General features: G+C 47.7%; 1 protein-coding gene across 3 annotated transcripts in view; it reads right to left on the bottom strand.

The window, feature by feature from the left end:
• Positions 1–202: 202 nt before the first annotated feature.
• Positions 203–20,681, bottom strand: part of PASK (PAS domain containing serine/threonine kinase) — a 52,026-nt gene continuing 31,547 nt past the window's right edge. For 2 of the 3 annotated variants that reach the window (XM_010377008.2, XM_030916840.1), the window contains 6 exons: positions 9,526–9,651; positions 9,277–9,411; positions 6,474–6,673; positions 2,613–2,746; positions 1,471–1,617; positions 203–831 (listed from right to left, as the gene is read on the bottom strand). In XM_010377008.2, the coding sequence (XP_010375310.2) occupies positions 674–831; positions 1,471–1,617; positions 2,613–2,746; positions 6,474–6,673; positions 9,277–9,411; positions 9,526–9,651 (900 nt within the window). In that variant the 3' untranslated portion in view covers positions 203–673. The remainder of the gene's footprint in view (positions 832–1,470; positions 1,618–2,612; positions 2,747–6,473; positions 6,674–9,276; positions 9,412–9,525; positions 9,652–20,681) is intronic. The other variant, XM_030916841.1, reaches the window with a different exon arrangement.

Below are 20,681 nucleotides of genomic sequence, written 5' to 3'. Positions count from 1 at the left end.
CCTCCCCAGTCTAACCAGATGGGAGTAAGCTTCAGAGCCCTAGACCCACCCCTGGCAGGGCCTGCTTGTAAACGGAACCCCAGAATGACCAAGGCTAGGCTTCTCTCCAGCTGTGGCAAGTGGGGCGCACAATGGAAAAATGAGGAATCAAGCATTTCTCACATTTAGCACGCGGGAACAGTTCACAACATCAAAGTCAGGATAACTGTTTACTAACAAAGGTGCTTTAATTTGAAAAGCGTTTGAGGAACTACATTAATGAAACGGTCTGGCCATTTGGCTAACCAGTTCTACAAATTTCACATAGCCGTCACATCCATCGCTCAGATGAGCATATGCCAAGTCAGAGGAAACAAAACACACATCTACAAAAGGAGAAAGAGAAAACTCATGCCTTCAGAAGCTCACAAATTAAAAGTCCTTTAATAATATAAAACAGTTGAACACTGGAATGTTTTTTTCTAGGTCATGGAAAAAGTGAATTCCAAATCTATGTAATAAGACTAAAATAATACAGCATCACTGTCTTCTGTTCTGGCGTTTATCAAACCTGGACATGAGTTTTTAGAAGGTGAACTGGGGATGCTTGAGAATGTATTTTCTCCAAACAGATGGAGCTGAAAACTGTATGATTTTCCAAACCAAGTGGAGAAAAGCAGCAAGAAGCTGGTGTTTAGCTGGTCAGCACACGGGGATCCCCAGGATGCAAACAGCCTTGGCCGTTAGGAGCCTCGCCTGGAACGGGCCCCCCACAAAGCTCCTGCGCCTGGGCCACTTCACTCAGGCTCCTGTTCCCCATCTCCAGACTTGCAGCGGACAGAACTCCACTTTCTGAAGAAAGAAGAAGGTAACTGTATCATGTACTAACATCTTAAGGTTCTAAAATACTTTGCTTCTCACCGCAAGAAGTCCTAGAACAAAAGCTTACAGGTGGGGCCCTCAGAAATCCAACTGGCAATGTCCCGGAAGTACAGATCCTCCCAAGGTGGGGATCTAAGCCCAGGGCCATCAAGAGCAGCTTGGTCCAAATGCTCTGAGCAGCAGTTTTGCCTCTGTGGCTCTGTGGTCAGAGCCTTGTCTGAAGAGCCCTGGGCCCCCCAGGCTGCTAGAGAAATCACACTCAGCATCTGTGGCCTCATCCTCCCCTTCGGCCCAATCAGACCATCACCAGCTGCATTCCTCAAACCATCTTTGAGGGTTCTGACCCCTTCTGCCAGGAGCTCCCATGGCACTTGCCCACCCTCCAAGGCCCAAAGCCACACCCTGAACCCCAGTGATGTCCAAATGCCTCTGGACCCAATCAAACCCCCTCTCACAGGTGACAGGTCAGCTATAGGCCCTGACATTTGTGTCCAAGGCAGCATGGGGGAGAGAGCCTCCTTTTCCTCCTTTTGACCTAGGAAGGCAGCCTGGGGACCTCGTTATTCCAAGCAAAGTCACACGGGGTGGAGGGATGCTGAGAAGCCTCACCTGGCTTGTTTACTTGACACACCTCTTCCCATGTGTAGTCAGCAAGATTCACAGGCTGTGTTACCCACGGGTCTGTCACCAGCTTCTCCAAGGTGGTGCGTTTCTCAGGGACTGGCTGCAGCAGCCCAGACACAAGGCTCATGAGTTCTGGGGACACAAAGAACACAGATGGTAGATCCAGACTGGGATGAAGTGGAAAACATCTCAGATTCCTGGGTGCCCACCACTCGCCGCAGAGCCTCTGACTGGGCAGGAGGCGGCCCAGGGACCTCTAGTGCAGGGCCCAGCTGTGCTTGGAGAGAAGCTGCAGGAAACACTCATTGCCTCTGACATGAAAGCTTGGAGTTCAAGATGCCATCTCACTCAACCAAAATCAGGCAGTGCAGAGGTTCCTAACTGGTCTGTTCTCAGGGGCTCTACCTATGCTGTGAATAACACAGGGTTAACATGACAGGCGAGGGGATGCCAGCACAAGCTAAGAGGAGCCCCCAGCCTTGCATCTGGATTCAGGCCCCAGTTCCTTTAACCATGTAGGCACCAACTCAGCAGGGCCACTTGGAGCCTCACTGTCCTGACTGCAAGTGTGTTTCTCACAAAAGGGCCTCTAAGATCCAAAGGGGAACATGAAAAAAAACTAAATTATCGGCCGGGCACAGTGGCTCACATCTGTAATCCCAGCACTGTGGGAGGCTGAGGAGAGCGGATCACAAGGTCAGGAGATGGAGACCATTCTGGCTAACACAGTGAAACCCCGTCTCTACTAAAAATACAAAAAATTAGTCGGGCGTGGTGGCGGCGCCTGTAGTCCCATCTACTTGGGAGGCTGAGGCAGGAGAATGGCGTGAACCCGGGAGGTAGAGCTTGCAGTGAGCCAAAATCGCACCACTGCACTCCAGCCTGGGCCACAGAGAGCGAGACTCTGTCTCAAAAAAAAACCAAAAACCAAAAACCAAAACAAAACAAAAAACCTGAATTATCAAGATGTTTTAAAGTCATGTGCAAATTATTTGGTGAATAGAAAAGAAACAAATGAGACTATTGTTATGGAGAGAGATACACTGAGGAATGAGGAAATGGGAAATAAACAGTGGCTGGTCTCTAAGGACAGTGTCGACTGTCTACCACTTGCGGCTCGTGCTCACCTTTGGACACCAGGTATGGCGGGTGTATGGCAGCCTCCACAGTCTCCTCCAGCTCACAGAAGGGGTTCTCCTCAAAGACCAGCGTGTACAGAGTGACTCCCAGAGACCACATCTCCAGCTCCGGCCCTCTGTAGCTGTGAGGAGGAGGAGGCATCAGGACGCCACAGTGTTCAGCACGGGCTTGCCAAGCCCGCCCATGGGAAGCACCACAGCCCTTCCCGACTGGCACACAGGCCAGGCAGCAGTTTCCCAGGAGGGTCACTCCACCCCTCCAACACGCCCTCCATTTCCATGCACTTCTGCCCCAGGCCAGCCACCAGGCCATGTGCCAGGAGTGGAGAGGCCCTTGGGCAGCTCCGAGGCTAATCAGGAACTTCCTTGTGGACACCAACCACAAGACGTGTCCACCAGAGGTGGGGGAGGGCTTCCTGGAGGAAGCAGAGTACACATCCATTGGCTTTGCTGAGGTCCACGGGACCGTAGGCCACTTCAGAACAGGGTCACGTGCCCTTCAGACGTGATCGGGCATGTTCAGCTTGGTGTGACCACTGACACACATGCCCTTTAGGAAGATCACTGTGGCGACGATGTGAAGGGTGCTGCAGGACGAGACTGAACAGGCAGAAATACCGAAGGATGAAAGCAAACAAGAAGGATGTGGTGAAGGCGGGTGTTCACACAATGGGCCGACTGGAGGAGCAAGCTTCAGGGAGAAGACACCCAAAGGACTATTGTTATTTCCTATCGCCGTAAACATCCTCATCCACGCCACCATTTATTGGGTACCTAGAGATGCCAACGTGTACCAGCATTTTACATGGCTTAACCCAAATCCTCACAACAACCTAGCAAGATAAATATTACCTTCATTTTACACAGAAGAAGAGCAAGGCTTGGTGAGGTGAAGGTACTGCCAAGCACACTCCGGAGCCAGGTCACCTGCACCCACGGCCCTGCCCCTGCACTGGCCAAGGCCAGGCACCTCCGGGTCCACAGCTGGGGGTCTGTCCCCAGAAGAGGTCTGGGAAGCAGCAGCCTCTTCCCAGAACTGGAATTAGACAAGGGAGCCAAGAGAAAACCACAGCAGTGAGAAGAGCGGCACGGACAGAGCCCTGGGCTGGACTCAGAGATGAGGGGCTGGGCGGGGAGGGGAGGGCTCAAGACGGCAGATCACAGAGGCCAGAGCAGCAGCACGCGTGGGTCAGAGTCAGGCCACCAGGTTGATTCGGGGGGGGTGGTGGGGTCGCTAGCACAGACCACAGGGAAACTGAGGGGACGGATGAGAGCTGTAGGGGCTACAGCAAGAAAATCAGATTCGGCAGTTTTTGTTTTTGTGTTGTTTCTGTTTTTCAGATTTCAACACTTTCAGAAGATGAAGAGAAATATCCAATAGACTAGAACAGAGGTTGGCAAACTTTTCCTGTCAAGGGTCAAATAGTAAATATTTCAGGTTTTGGGCCACATGGTCCCCACTGCAACTCAACTGTCATGTAGGACAAAGGCAGCTACAGACAACACATAAGCCAATGAGCACAGCTCCATCCCAATAAAACTTTATTTATAGAAACAAGAGGCAGGGGATGTTTGCAAACACGTTTGTAGCAGCATCACGAACAACATACAGATGAAAGCAAAGGTAGAAGCAACCCACATGTCCACTGACAGATGAATGAGTAAGTACAGCACATCCAGAAAACGCAATCAAATTCAGCCTCGAAAAGGAAGATGCTGGCACAGGCCACAACATGGATCGATCTTGAGGACTTTATGCTAAGTGAAATAAGCCAGTCACCAAAAGGCAAATGCTGTATGAGTCCACATATAGGCGGTCCCTACAGTAGTCAGATTCATAGAGAAGAAAGCAGAATGGCGGCTGCCAGGGCCTGAGGAAGGGGGATGGGGACCTAAGGCCAGTCTGCTGACTGTGGAGTAGACGGAGATGAAGATGACAAGACAGAAGCCAGGTCGCTGAGGATGGGATTGAGAATCAGAACTCAGAAGCCCTTTCACCCAGGGAAATGGGGAGAGGACGCAGGAGGGAGGAAGGAGCTCCCGAGAAGAGTCCTGCAGCCCAGCAGGCCCAGGAGCAGCACACCGCTCACAGCCAGAAAGGAGGGGCCAGGAGGCAGGGCAGGTGCTCAGGAAGAGGGTGGGAGCCACAGCTCTGGGAGGCAAGGGCAAGGTGGCCAAGCAGCACTGAGCTCTCACCCAGGTTGGATCCCCCCCACACCCTCCCCAAGCTTCGTGGCCTGGGTGCAGGAAGGGGTGACAAGCCATGCAGCAGGCATCATGGGTCAGTGGACAAGGGACAGGCAGTTCCCTCCCGCACAGAGGACACGACAGCCACTGCAAGGAAGGCAGGGCCCACCAGTGCCCACCAGGCTCCAGGGCAACCAAACTAGATGTGAAGGGAAACTCCAAGTCCCTTCTTAGACCAACTCCCTTCAATATTTCATGCCGTTTGGCAGCTCTGAAGATGCATGGAGGTTCTAGCAGGGAAGAGCCAATTTACACTTCCTCCACACTCTGCACACAGGGCATCCAGGCCCAGAAGAGCTCGGTGCTGCGTGGCGTGGAGAGGCTGGCGCAGGCCAAGGCTGCTGGGCTCTGAGGACTCAGGCTGCACAGCCTAGAACCTGCACCTCCTGACTGATGAAACATGGCCTAAGCAGACACTGGGATCCAGTGCCCAGGCCACTCCTCTGTCAGATGCTGAGGCTCTTCCAAGAGCCCGAGGCATGGCATGGAGCTCGTGTGGCAACTGCGAGCAAACGCTCTGACCTCAGGCTGCCAGGTCAGGTGCAGCTCCAAGCAGGTCTGTGAGGGACCCCGTGCGCCTCTCCTGTGAGGGCAGCATCAGTTTCCCTCCTAGAGAACTGCATGGAGCAGATATGGGCAGTGCAGCAGAGCGCTGCAGCAGCAAGCGGGGGGGGGGGGTCCAAGCAGTGCCGTGATCATCCGACCCTCCAACCATGAAGTCACCTAGAGAAGCATTCCAACCACACCGAGTTCCAACCACACCTCTCTAAAACACGTGGAGGTGCTAGCAGAAAATACCTGTTGTCTGTTTCTGACTTAATAAAGTCTATTTCATACACATAAAGACACACTTGGTTTACATGCAGATGAGACAGTGATCAGGCATGTGCAGCAGAAAGCACCGTCAGCAGACAGCCTCCACTCAGGCCCTACAAATGAACAACAATCTTCCTTTCCGTCTTGCTTTCCTCTCTTAAGTTCCCCAAGAGGAGGCCCTGCCCAGGCCAGCCCCCAACTCACAGGCTCCCCTGACTGCAGAGCTGCAAACTCAGCCACACACCCCAGGACGCCGCTTCTCCCCACAGCAGAGCAGAGGCTCCGCCGGCCCCCTCCAGCAACGTGGAATCCGGCTGGGCAGCGACAGCCCCTCCAGCCAGGGGCTCTGCCTTCAGCATGAACCCTCTGCCTTGGGACTTTTTCCAGTGCCTGATTCCTTGTGTGGTCAGCCCCGCGGTATTTTATCGAAATAGATATTATTCCTGTCATCAAATAAACCCAACTAAAAAGCATCCTCTTCGCTTATTTGAAGAGTTGCCATTTTGGGGGACTCTTCAGTATTTTTCTTGGCTTTTTATTAGATGAAACTCCAAGTAAATAAAAGCTGAGAAAATAAAACGATGAATCCTAAATCCATCGCCCAGTGCCTTTGCCCAATATGACCTTGCCTGCCTGCCCACTTACTTTTCAGCACATCACCCTGATCAGTCAACGCTCTCATCACAAGGAGGCGCGAAGGAAGCCATTTTCCCACCCAAAATCAAGCCGGCCTCGGGGTCCTGACAGAGGACGTGAGAACAGGCTGCACCGCAGCAGCATACGTACGGATTCCCCATGAGAACTTCCGGTGCACAGTACTCGATGGTTCCACAAAAAGTATAAAATAATTTTCCCCTTTCCAAGTAGGCGGCCGAGCCAAAGTCTATCAGCTTGATTGTGAAGTCCTCGGCGATCACAATGTTCTCGTCCTTGATGTCGCGGTGAATGATGTCCTTCAAACGTAGGTATCCCACCGCTGACACTAACTGGAATCAGGAGGCCAGAGGGGGCTTTTTAAAAAAGCAATTCAACTAAAATACGCCTTTAAAATAAACTGGAACCAAAAAAGAAAAAAAAAAAAACAAAAAGAAAAAATAAACCTCCGACTCATAATGAACTGGGGACAGGAAAGATTTTTGAACACTGAAGATATGACTGAAAGCAAACAGGAAACAAAGCCGCTCCAGGAGGCGTGCTCACTGGGGCTGGCCACGTTAGCCAGCAAGGTAGCAACATCAACATGAGACTCGTGAGTTCTGTATGCTGCTGAGAAAACCTTCCCAGCAGACATGTGCCCCACAACGCACACCATGCCTGTTTCAGGAGGAAAGACAGGCCACAAAACCACAGCTCAAAGACACTCATGGCAGGCAAGTGAATGGGTGCAGGTTTGGTGTTAAGTGGGAAGTGCCTGAGAGAAAGCACCAAGTCGACAACCTCAGCTCACAGGGAGGGAAAGTGACTTGCCCAGAGTTCAGGCAGCGATCTGGGGCAGAGCTGGGAGCACAGCCTCAGCGGCGTCTCAGAGAGCAGCATGGCATATCAGTCATCCCTGCCCCAAATGTGTGGCTGCTCAGTGATGCAGACTTAAAGCGGGTACGCTGGAAATGGGCTTCGTTCCCGCGAAGGTGCCGCTGCAGCGCACCACTGCCTGCCCACTCTGCCTCTCCAATAACGGAGGCTAGCAAAATTGACCTTTCAGTTTCGTTCAAGTAGGATGAGTTAAACGTCTGACTGTCACTGCACCAATCAACTTAGTGATTTCATGCATGCATCCTGTTGATCTTTTGAGACAATTTTATATTTGCAAATGAGTATCTTTCAAATCAGAAGCAATAGTTAATCACAGGTTAACTAAACCCAATTAACTAACTTACATTTAATAAACATGTATATTTATACACATATACACAAATGTATACATACCTGCATATTTATATACACATGCCTGCATATTTATATATACATACACATTTAGATACATACATGTGCACATATATACACAGCTGCATATACACATGTGCATATCTACACACACAACATATACTTGTACACACATAAATATACAAGCATGCATGCATGCATACATACTTACATATATATGTAGATATATACAAATCAGTCAGGATCCAGTCAGGAGACACAAACCACACATGAACTTGAACATGGAAAGTTTCATTAAGATTTATTAACTAATACTGAGAGATTAACCACAAAGGGACAAAGAGCAACTTGAAGAAAGCTGCTCTTCCTGCAGATGCCTCCATGCTCTGGACCAGCTGTGCTGCCCTGGAGCTGCCTGAACCAAGCCAGGCCCAGCTGCCCCACCCCGCCTGCTGAGCAGTTCCTGATGAATCTGGAGCTGACAGGCAATGCCCTGAGAACGGGCATGACTCCTACATACACTGACGTATGATCATATGCTTTATAAAATTGTGACTCTATTATTTACATATAATAACATTTATGTCTATATATTTACAAAAGGGGTAGAGATTCTTTTGGCAAAAATGTTAGAGTATAGAACACCATAATTATGTGTCTCACTAGCCCCAGAATAAACAACTGTCAGAAAGGAGCTTTTAACAAGTGACCCTCAACGTTACCTCGTACAGATACTCTATTTGCTGTAAAGTTTCAGAAACAAGTCTTTGCCACAAATTAAAGGCAGGAGGTCATCTTCCAACACAGGAAGAGGGAGAGAGGCGACCCTTTTTCGGCAGAACCATAATATCTGAAACTTACAAGTAGGAGCCTAAGAAACTAAACTTCAGAAACCCAACAACCCCTGACAGTGTGTAGCTTTGAGGAAGAAATGTTGATTCATGGAAGCTGTCATTAGACATCGAATTGTCCCCAGCAAACAATCCAAGAGCAAATGTGAGTTGTCTACACAGCCCTTTGCTGGTATTTCTCCAATTCTTTCAGGGGAGCTGGGAGCAGGAAGGACAGGATGGAACCACCACCTTCTCCTTAAAACCCAACCCGAGTTACCGTTTCTTCCTCCTCTCCCTCTGCTACGATACCTTCCTATTTTGGTCATCACGCTCCCATTCCGACAAAATAATGGGCAAAATTCAGTACGTAATTAGACACAAAACAGATCAAGACAAATACTTACTGTAAAATGAGAATGTCAGGATCTCAATTTTGCTGGTTAGTTAACTGAACAGCCACCATTTAGTGAGAACGTACAGCCTGCAGGCCGCTGTGCCACACACATGCCTTTGAGACACTCTTTGACTGCATCCTAACCCTTTTAGTTAATTTTTGTGATTGTTGTGGATATTTTATGTATGTAAATAAACCTTAACCATTAAACATACTTCCCCAATCATTCCAGGACTGTATCTGGCCTCATCCTCACTTTCTCTACTTCAATCATAGAATTTCTCATCCCAATCTCACTTTCTCTACTTCAGTCATAGAATTTTCTACTCAAAATATATATCGTACTCCATGAAATCCCCACACAGAAGCCTAAGTCCACCTCAGAGAGAGAACCGAGTATGGATCACTGATCTTTGCAGCCACCAGACCCAGGCACCCAGGCTGCGTTCGCCCCAGCACGGCTCTGGCCTGCTCTCACTTGTCGGAAGATGTAGCTCGCCAGGGGCTCATCCAGCTTGGGGTGGCGGTCGATGAAAGCGAAGAGGTCTAGGCCGGAGCCGTGCTTCTCCATCACGAGCTGGAAGAACCCTTGGTTTTCAAATACATCCAATACCTAGGAAGAGACAAAGCCAAGTCCAACTCTGCCAAAACATCTTCAAGCCAACAAACTTAACACATTTGACATGAGCCAAGTTAGGGTGTCTCTAAAGAGGAAATCGTCATCTACCTTGATGATATTGGCATGCTCCACCCTGGATAGAATTGCAATCTCTAAAGTAACTTTCCCAAGTTTGGGATCCTCAATCCAACAATCCTCCAAGACCTTCTCCTTCTTAATAAACTTCACCACCACCTGTGAGGAAGACAGGGTGGAAATGGCTGGAGCCAGTCCTCAAGCATCCCATTACACCAGGGGGCACCCGGTCCTCAAGCATCCCATTACACCAGGGGGCACCCGGTCCTCAAGCATCCCATTACACCAGGGGGCACCCGGTCCTCAAGCATCCCATTACACCAGGGGGCACCCGGTCCTCAAGCATCCCATTACACCAGGGGGCACCCGGTCCTCAAGCATCCCATTACACCAGGGGGCACCCGGTCCTCAAGCATCCCATTACACCAGGGGGCACCCGGTCCTCAAGCATCCCATTACACTAGGGAGCACCCGGTCCTCAAGCATCCCATTACACCAGGGGCCACCCGGTCCTCAAGCATCCCATTACACCAGGGGGCACCATCAGTCCACGTGGCAGACACATCCTCTGCATTTGCCTCCCCTAAGTCTCAGGGACATGAAAGAAGAAACATAGTTGTAAACCCCTGCAGCACAAGGAAGCAGAGAAGGGGGTCAGCAGCTGACCAGAAACGCAGCGTCATTCCTGCCCATCCTGTAAGGTGGACAGATGAGTGTGATGGAGAAGCCAGGTGGAGCTGAGGGAGCCATAACCTGGGCTGGAGAGAGGGCCCCAGAGGCCTCAGGGCAGGTGCCCCGGAGAACATCCACGTCACCCCGACTTCTCAACCAAGGACTGGAAGCCCTGGCCAAGAGAATGAACTAAGAAGCCAGAAAACTAGAAAATATAAAGAAAAGCTATCTCTCTTAGATATGTTTTCAACATTGACTCTGAGATTAATCAGAGTTGAGCAAGACTGACAGACATAAGGTGCTACTACAGTCAATGATAGTCAAAGTGTAACAGAAAAAGATACATTCACAAAAGAAAGAAACACTGCGAGTCACTGAAAATCCTGTCACTGGACACAACACCTGTTGCTACGTGGGTGTCGGCACACAGCTGAAGGAGCGACGGGCAACCCAGTGGGTGCCGACCACAGGATGGGCCTGTTTCAGGTGTCAGCAAGAGATGCTGAGCGAGATCACTCACCAGGGAACGATGAGTACCGAGGAGGAAAAAAAGATGGGGCAGGCAGTGCCGCGGGGGTGCGGCCCCTGTGAGGTGGGTGGGACAGGGAGCGAGTCCCGGGAAGGCAGCTTCTGAGCGCCTCGGGGAAGGTCCTCCAGGCAGAGGGCAGGAGCCTGGGGCTGCGGCAGAGCGCACCTGAGCGGTGTGAGGAGGTGTGAGGGAGGCGGGGGGCTGGGCAGGCAGCGTAAGGGAGCATCAGGAGGGCGTCGGGGCCAGGGCAGGAGCAGAAAGAACCATCGGAGCCCGGGCAACATCCAGGCATCTCACAGTCATCAGGAGAGAAGGGGGCGGCTTGGGTGCCAGCCCGTGAGAGATGAAAGGAGACAAATTCTGAAGACCCTTTGACGGGAGGGCCACCGTGGCCCAAAAGGCCAGAGACGAGACTGAGGGAACGCAAGACGACAAGGGGAAGCAGGGCTGTGGTCCTGAGGGGCAGAAGTAGGGCCTGCTGAGATGCGGCAGAGCGCCAGGAGTCTCTGGGAGGGCTGGGGCCCTGACACTCTAAGTGAAGAGGCCTGCGGCCTGTCCAGCTGCAGGGCCAAGGAGACAAGAGGGCAGGCTCGTCCAGGCGTGCCCATGCATATCTAAAATGAGTGTCAGGAGTAGGGAGAAGGAAAGAATTAATGGAACCTAAGAATAGAATCCTCTTAAAATAAAGGAAGCATTAAATATTCAAATCAAAGTCTTACCATGTATCAAGCAAGAATAAAGAAAACACACACAAACATACACCCCTAAAGACATCCTGGTGAAAATTTTGAAGGACGAACACTTTAAATCGAGAAAGAAAAAAAGAAATCAGGTTGCTGTCAGCAAAATTCACTTCAAAATAATGCTAGATTACAACAGATACAGGTCTAAAACGTTCTGAGAGGAAAAAGGCATATCACCACTAAAATATGAAAGAAAAATAAACACATTTTAATATACACAAGGACTGAAAATATAATACCCATGACCCCTTCCTGGAAAAACTGGCAACAAATATATTCTAGCAAATGAAAAACCTGGGAAAAAGAAGAAACTTGACATAAAAATAATGGAGACTAAACAAAAGAACAAGACTTGTACACTGAAATTACAAAACACTATTGAAAGAAATTAAAGATCTAAATGAATAGAAAACTTTCCACGTTCACAGATCAGGAGACTTAATATTGTTAAGATGACAATACTCTGCAAAGTGAGCTACAGATTCAATGTGATTCCTACGAGAATCTCAGCAGGCTTTTGTGCAAAACTGACAAGCTGATCCTAAAATCTTTATGGAAATGCAAAATGGCCAAAACAATCTCAGGCTGAGGCCCAAACTGTCTTTTCTCTCGGAGGGTGGGGAGGAAGGGAGGTAGGGACAGCAGAGGCCTGGGCTGGGTGCCCTGTGCATGCCACCCCACTTCCGCCCTACCCCTGGGGCGTTGGCCTTGGCTGGCTAATTGGGCACCGTGTGCCCGCCCTCCACGGGCCTCCTCTACACCAATGAGGCCTCATCTGTGCTCTCGCTGGGCACACGGCTTCATGTCAGTAAGCAAGATGCTTCTTTTTTTTTTTTTTTTTTTTTTTTTTTTGAGACAGTCTCGCTCTTGTCACCCAGGCTGGAGTGCGGTGGCACAATCTCAGCTCACTGCAAGCTCTGCTTCCCGGGTTCATGCCATTCCCCTGCCTCAGCCTCCCGAATAGCTGGGACTACAGATGCCCGCCACCACGCCCGGCTAATTTTTTTGTATCTTTAGTAGAGACAGGGTTTCACCGTGTTAGCCAGGATGGTCTCGATCTCCTGACCTTGTGATCCGCCCGCCTCGGCCTCCCAAAGTGCTGGGATTACAGGCATAAGTCGCCGCGCCCCGCCTGCAAGATGCTTCTTAATAACCCACCTTCTGCCCCACTCTGTTCCTTATCCCGCTACCCCTGTAGGGGTCAAGGACCCTCTGTCTACACCCTCTCCTCCTCCTCCATCCGCTATTCAGAGTCATCTTGCCCTTGCCCACGGGTGGGGGAACATGTGTATGTTTGTATACACATGTAAATTTTAAATATTTTAAGCAGAAAGTCCTTACCTCCTGCAAAACATAAATAAAGTACAATCAATGTGAAAAAAATAAATAAAATTAATAAAATAAAATGTGCTTCAAATGAAACATCAAGAAAGTAAAAAGATAACACATTTAATGGGAGAAAATATTTGCAAATCATATATCTGATCAAGAAATTGTATCTAGAATACAGAACTCATACAATTTAATAATAAAAAGACAACCCAATTTAAACGTAGGCAAAGGGGCTAGGCCAGGCACAGTGGCTCACACCTGTAATCCCAGCACTTTGGGAAGCTAAGGCGGGTGGGTCACCTGAGGTCGGGAGTTCGAGACCAGCCTGGCCAACATGGTGAAACCCCATCTCTACTAAAAATACAAAAATCAGCTGGGCCTGGTGGTGCACACCTGTGATCCCAGCTACTGAGGAGGCTAAGGCAGGAGAATTGCTTGAACCCGGGAGGTGGAGGTTGCAGGGAGCCAAGATCACACCACTGCACTCCAGCCTGGGCGACAGAGAAAGACTCTGTCTCAAAAGAAAAAACAAATGGGCAAAGGATCAGAATAGACATTTCTCCCAAGAAGATTTACAAACAGCCAATAAGATCATGAAAAGGCACTTGACATCATTAATCATCAGGGAAATGCAAATCATAACCACAACGAGCTACCCTTTCACGCCCCCAGAATGGCTAGAAATGAAAAGACAATAATAAGTGTTGGCAAGGATACGTAGGACTAGGAACCCTCGCACACTGCTGACGGGAATGTGAGCAGTATAACCTTTTTAGAAAGCCGTTTAGCAGTTCCTCAAAACATTAGACACAGAGTCACGACCTGACCCACAAAGTGCACTCCTACATATACGCCCAAGAGAACTGAAAACGTGTTCACACAATTCTTATATACAATTGTTCATGGAAGCATTATTCCTAATGGCCAAAAAATGGAAACAACACAAATGTCCATCAGTTGACAAACAGATAAACAAAATATGGAATATTACTCGGTCATAAAAAAGAATGAAGTACTTATACACGCTGCAACATCGATGAACCTTGAAAACATTGTTAGATGAAAGAATCCAGTCACAAAAGAGCATACTGTGCATGATTCCATTTATATGAAGTGTCTGGAATAGGCAAATCTATTGAGACAGAAAGTAGATTAGTGGTTGCCCAGGACTGGGATGGAGGAAATTCGAGCAGGATGGGGGTTATGGGACTGACTACTGATGGGTATGACGTTTCTTTCTGAGGTCATGAAATGTTCTTCGTTTGTGGTGATGGTTGCACAACTCTGTATATACTGAAATCTACTGAACTGTTCACTCTAAATGGGTGAATTTATATGGTATATGAATTATATCTGAATACAGATGTCAAAAATCATGATGAAATATTAAAAACAAGAAACAAAAACATGACATAATAAAATATGCTCAACAGAAAGCAGGAAAAATAGAGGGGAAAAGAACAAAGCACAGAAATATCCAGAAACAACAGAAAACAGCTAGATTTAGACTGTAGATTTAAATCCAGCCATATCAATAATTTCATTAAACATCAACGGTCTAAACACCTCAATTAAAGATAGAGACTTTCAGATTGAATTTAAAAAGCAAGACCCAAGTGTATCCTGCCTACAGAAGACCATTTTAAATATAGACATAAGTGACTAAAAGTAAAAGAATGAGACAAGTTTACTATGTGAACACAAATCAAATGAAAGCTGGAGTAGTCACACTAATACCAAAGTAGACTTCAGAACAAGGAATATCAAATAAGGAATGAGTTCATCAAGAAGGTAACTATGATACTGAATGGGTATTCCTATAACAAGAGAGCTTCCAAACATATGAAGTAAAATCTGGGAGGATTACAAAGGGAAATAAGCACATCCACAAGTATAGCTAGAGACTTCAAAACATCATACAAGCATCAACAAATTTAAAGAAAGCGAAATTATACCAAGTATGTTCTCTATAAAGAAATTAAAAACAAAAAGATATCTGAACAATCACCAAGTATTTGGCAATTAAACAACGCACTTCTAAATAACACAAAGTAACAAAATATTTGTAAATGAATGAATGTGAAAGCACAACATATGAAAATCTGTGATACCCAGATAAAGCTGGGGTTGGCGAAAAAATTAGAACATTAAATGATTATATTAGAAAAAAGCATAGCTCGAATAAATGACCTAAGATTCCACTGTAGGAAAATAGAAGAAAAGAAAATTAAATCCAAAGTAAGAAAAAATAATGAAAAAAATTTTTTATAAGAGAAAAATCACAAGATTGAAAATAGATTATAAATAAGAAAAATTAATGAAACCCGAAGCTGGTTATTTGAAAAGATTAATAAAATTGATAAGCTTCAGCAGGGCACAGTGGCTCATGCCTGTAATCCCTGCACTTTGGGAGGCCGAGACGGGCGGATCACAAGGTCAGGAGATTGAGACCATCCTGGCTAACACGGTGAAACCCCGTCTCTACTAAAAATACAAAAAACTAGCCGGGCGAGGTGGCAGGCGCCTGTAGTCCCAGCTACTCGGGAGGCTGAGGCAGGAGAATGGTGTGAACCCAGGAGGCAGCGCTTGCAGTGAGCCGAGATCGCACCACTGCACTCCAGCCTGGGCAACACAGCAAGACTCCATCTCAAAAAAAATTGATAAGCTTCTAACCAGACTGATCAGTTAAAAAAAAAGAGAAAAGACACAAATTACCACTACCAAGAATGAAAATGGTGATAAAATTATAGCCCCTACAGACATTAAAAGTTTTTAAGAGACTATTATGCCAATAAATTTGATAACTTAGATGAAATGGACAAACTTCTTGAAAGATCCAACCCATCAAAGCTTCAGAAGAAACAGAAAACATAAATAATCCCATTTATATTTTAAAAGTTTAATTTGCAGTTAAAATTCTTCCCTCAAAGAATACTCCAGTCCCAGAGGACTTTACTGGCCAATTTCTACAAAACATTTAAGGAAAAAATACCAATTCTATACAAACTCTTCACAAAACAGAAGAGGAAGGACTACTTCCAGATCTTTTTTAAGAGAGGGTCTTGCTGTGTTGCCCAGGCTGGAGTGCAGTAGCGTGATCACAGCTCACTGCAGCCTTGACCTCTCGGACTCAAGCGATCTCCCTTCCTCAGCCTCTCAAGTAGCTGGGACTACAGGCACACAGCACCACACCCAGCTAACTTTTAAATTATTTTCTAGAGATGAGGTCTCACTCCGTTGCACAGGCTAGTCTTGAATTCCAGGGCTCAAGCAATTCTCCCGCTTCAGCCTCCCAAAGTATTGGGATTATAGGCATGAGCCACCACTCCTGGCCACAAATTCATTTTTATGAGGGCAGCATGATGCTTATACTAAAATTAGACAAAGACGTTGCTAGAAAACTACACACCAATATTCCTCATAAATGTAGATGCAAAAATGCTTAACAAGATATTAGCAAACTGAATACAGCAATATATAAAAAGGGCAGTAACACCTTACGAGCCATCCCAAGAATGCAAGGTTGAGTCAACATTCATAACTCAATCATTATAATTTATCATGTCAACATAAATAAAAAATATATCATCTCATTAGATACAGAAAAAAGCACTTGACAAAAGCCAACATCCATTCCTAATAAATACTCTCAGCAAACAAGGAATAGAAGACAGCTTCCTCAGCTGATAAAGGGCCTCTACAGAAAACCCACTGTTAACCTCGCCATTAATAGTGAAAGGCTTAAGCTTTCTTTCTAAGATTGGGAACAAAGCTAGCTTGCCCATTCTCACCACTCCTAGCTCATATTTTACTGGAAGTCTTGGCCAGTGCAGTAAGGCAATCAATCAATCAACCAATCAATCAATGGCATAGAGATTAGAAAGGAGGTGATAAACTCCTCATTTACAGATGATACAACTGTCTTTGTAGAAAATCCCAAAGAATCGGCCGGGCGCGGTGGCTCATGCCTGTAATCCCAGCACTTTGGGAGGCCGAGACGGGCACATCACGAGGTCAGGAGATCGAGACCATCCTGGCTAACACGGTGAAACCCCATCTCTACTAAAAAATACAAAAAAACTAGGCGGGCGAGGTGGCGGGCGCCTGTAGTCCCAGCTACTCAGGAGGCTAAGGCAGGAGAATGGCGTGAACCTGGGAGGTGGAGCTTGCAGTGAGCCGACATCACGCCACTGCACTCCAGCCTGGGTAACAAAGCAAGAATTTGTCTCAAAAAAAAAAAAAAAAAAAAAATCAGCCATGGTTGACACCTGTAATCCCATCACTTTGAAACACAAAGATGAAAGGATCATTTGAGGCCAGGAGTTCAAGACCAGCCTGAGCAACACAGCAAGACCTCATCTCTACAAAAATTAAGAAATTAGCTGGGCATGGTGGTGTACACCTGTGGTGCCAGCTACTTGGGAGGCTGGAGAAGGGAGGATCACTTGGGCCCAGGTGGTGGAGGCTGCAGTGAACCATGATCGCACCACTGCATTCCAGCCTGGGTGACAGGGCAAGGCCCTGTCTTCTCCAAAACTAATTAATTAATTAAATCAACAAGCTGATTCTAAAATTTACATGAACAAGCAAAGGACTTAGGATATTCAAAGCAGTCTGGAAAATGGACGGAGTTTCAAGATTCACTATGAAGCTGTAGTCATTGGCAGGCGCATCGACACATAGACTGGTGAACTAAACAGACCCACACACATATGGTCAATTGGTTTCTGCCAAGGCTACCAAGATCATCTAAGGGAGAAAGGATTCTTTTCAACAACTGGTGCCAAACTAGTAGAAATTCATGTGTATAAGGTACGCCTCAGCCATGGCTCGCACCACACACCAAACCAACTCCCACTGCCTCACAGACCTCAATGTACAACCGAGGGCTATAAAACTTGTAGGAGGAAACAGAAAATCTTTGTGACCTTGGGTTATGTAGGATACCAAAAGCATGATCCATAACAGAAAAATTGATAAACTGGACTTCATCAAAATTAAAAACCTCTGCTCTCCAAAAGGCACTGCTAAGAGAATGAAAAGACAAGCCACAGCATGGGTGAAATTCCCTATCAGATAAAGGAATAGTAACTAGAAATTATAAAGAACTCTTAACATTCAATATTGTTTAAAAACTCAATTTTTTTTTTTTTTGAGACGAAGTTCCTCCCTGTTGCCCAGGCTGGAGTATAATGGCACGATCTCGACCCACTGCAACCCCCACCTCCCAGGTTCAAGGGATTTTCCTGCCTCAGTCTCCTGAGTAGCTGGGATTACAGGTGCGTGCCACCATGGCCAGCTAATTTTTTGTATCTTTAGTAGAGACAGGGTTTCACTATGTTGGCCAGGCTGGTCTCAAACTCCTGAGCTCATGATCCTCCCGCTTGGGCCTCCCAAAGTGCTGGGATTACAGGCGTGAGCCACTGCACCTGGCCTCAAAAACCCAATTTTTTTTTTTTTTTTTTTTTAGAGACGGAGTCTCGCTCTGTCACCCGGGCTGGAGTGCAGTGGCCGGATCTCAGCTCACTGCAAGCTCCGCCTCCCGGGTTCCCGCCATTCTCCTGCCTCAGCCTCCCGAGTAGCTGGGACTACAGGCGCCGCCACCTCGCCCGGCTAGTTTTTTTGTATTTTTTTTAGTAGAGACGGGGTTTCACCGTGTTAGCCAGGATGGTCTTGATCTCCTGACCTCGTGATCCGCCCGCCTCGGCCTCCCAAAGTGCTGGGATTACAGGCGTGAGCCACCGCGCCCGGCCAAAAACCCAATTTTTAAAAGCTGGCAAAGGTTTGAGAAGATTTCATCAAAGAAAATATGCAGATGGGAACAAGCACACAAAAGATACACAACATCATTGGAGCATTACATAGACAGAATGTCCAGAAATAGGCAAGCCTGATTATGTTAAAAGCCAAGAGAGTGGGTACCCTGGGGTCTGTGCCCAGAAGGGCTCCTGAGATGCTGGGGAAATTCTGCATCTTGATCTGGGTGCTGGTGGTGTGTGTGTCCAGTTGCTGAACGTCCCTAACAATGTACACTCATGATTTGTGCATCCTGCATTTAAGTATTTGCCTAAATAACTCAGAGCATTAGCTGGAAAACAATAGGTGTCTCATATTCTACATATTCAAGTGTTCTTCTGCCATTTTCTCTCACATGTCATAAGCTGTATATGTCTCAGGTCTGCTCTCTTTCTTTTAATAACTACTGGGATATTAATGGTTAACCCTGAAATAGCAGGTCATCCTAAACGCTGGGGAAAAAACTCAGAAAGATTTTTAAAAATTCTCTTTTCCTCTACAGCTGGGAAGAAAAAAGAGCCATTTTTATTCACCACAAAGCTAGTTTTTTGTTGTTGTTGTTCTTGGCTTTTTTTTTTCTTGGAGACAGGGTCTTGCTCTGTTGCCCAGGCTGAAGTGCAATAGCATGATCTTGGCTCACTGCAGCCTCGACCTCCTGGGATGAAGTGATTCTTCTGCATCAGACTAATTTTTTAACTTTTTGTAGAGACGAGGTCTTACTATGTTGCCCAGGCTGGTCTCAAACTCCTGGGCCAAGAAATCCTCTGGCCTCGGCCTCCTGAAGTGCTAGGATTACAAGTGTGAGCCACTGCATCCCACCCATAAAGCTAGTTCTAATAAACTGTACAGGATCAACCTCCCAACACCCTGGCTTCTCCCACCCTGCCCAGCACATTGTCAGCAGGGGACGTATGCCCATCTCTGCTCTCCGTCACCAGGTAACCACCAGCACAGTGACAGCAGGGGACGTATGCCCCTCTCTGCTCTCCGTCACCAGGTAACCACCAGCACAGTGACAGCAGGGGACGTATGCCCCTCTCTGCTCTCCGTCACCAGGTAACCACCAGCACAGTGACGGCAGGGGACGTATGCCCATCTCTGCTCTCCGTCACCAGGTAACCACCAGCACAGTGACAGCAGGGGACGTATGCCCCTCTCTGCTCTCCGTCACCAGGTAACCACCAGCACAGTGACCGCAGGGGACGTATGGCCATCTCTGCTCTCCGTCACCAGGTAACCACCAGCACAGTGACAGCAGGGGACGTATGGCCATCTCTGCTCTCCGTCACCAGGTAACCACCAGCACAGTGACCGCAGGGGACGTATGGCCATCTCTGCTCTCCGTCACCAAGTAACCACCAGCACAGTGACAGCAGGGGACGTATGCCCATCTCTGCTCTCCGTCACCAGGTAACCAACCACCAGCACAGTGACGGCAGGGGACGTATGCCCATCTCTGCTCTCCGTCACCAGGTAACCACCAGCACAGTGACAGCAGGGGACGTATGCCCATCTCTGCTCTCCGTCACTAGGTAACCACCAGCACAGTGACAGCAGGGGACGTATGCCCATCTCTGCTCTCCGTCACCAGGTAACCACCAGCACAGTGACAGCAGGGGACGTATGCCCATCTCTGCTCTCCGTCACTAGGTAACCACCAGCACAGTGACAGCAGGGGACGTATGCCCATCTCTGCTCTCCATCACCAAGTAACCACCAGCACAGTGACAGCAGGGGACATATGCCCATCTCTGCTCTCCGTCACCAGGTAACCACCAGCACAGTGACCGCAGGGGACGTATGGCCAACTCTGCTCTCCGTCACCAGGTAACCACCAGCACACTGACGGCAGGGGATGTATGCCCATCTCTGCTGTCCGTCACCAGGTAACCAGGCCTAGGATTGTTCTTGGTACAAAGGAGATTCTTAAGACACGGGAACTGCACTCTGTTCTATGAACAGTAACAACCCTTAAGAGTCTATTTTTTGATTGGTTCCTTTACTCAATAATTTGTTGGCTTTATAATAACATTTAAATTAACATCTTTTTTTTAAAGGCAAAAACTACTCATGTGGTTTCTTTTTACAGCAAGAGAAAGATGCTGGGGCTTCTTTCT

The sequence above is a fragment of the Rhinopithecus roxellana genome, chromosome 14 (assembly GCF_007565055.1).
Source record: "Rhinopithecus roxellana isolate Shanxi Qingling chromosome 14, ASM756505v1, whole genome shotgun sequence".
NCBI classification, from domain to species: Eukaryota; Metazoa; Chordata; class Mammalia; order Primates; family Cercopithecidae; genus Rhinopithecus; species Rhinopithecus roxellana.
This window is presented reverse-complemented; position numbering and strand designations above follow the sequence as displayed.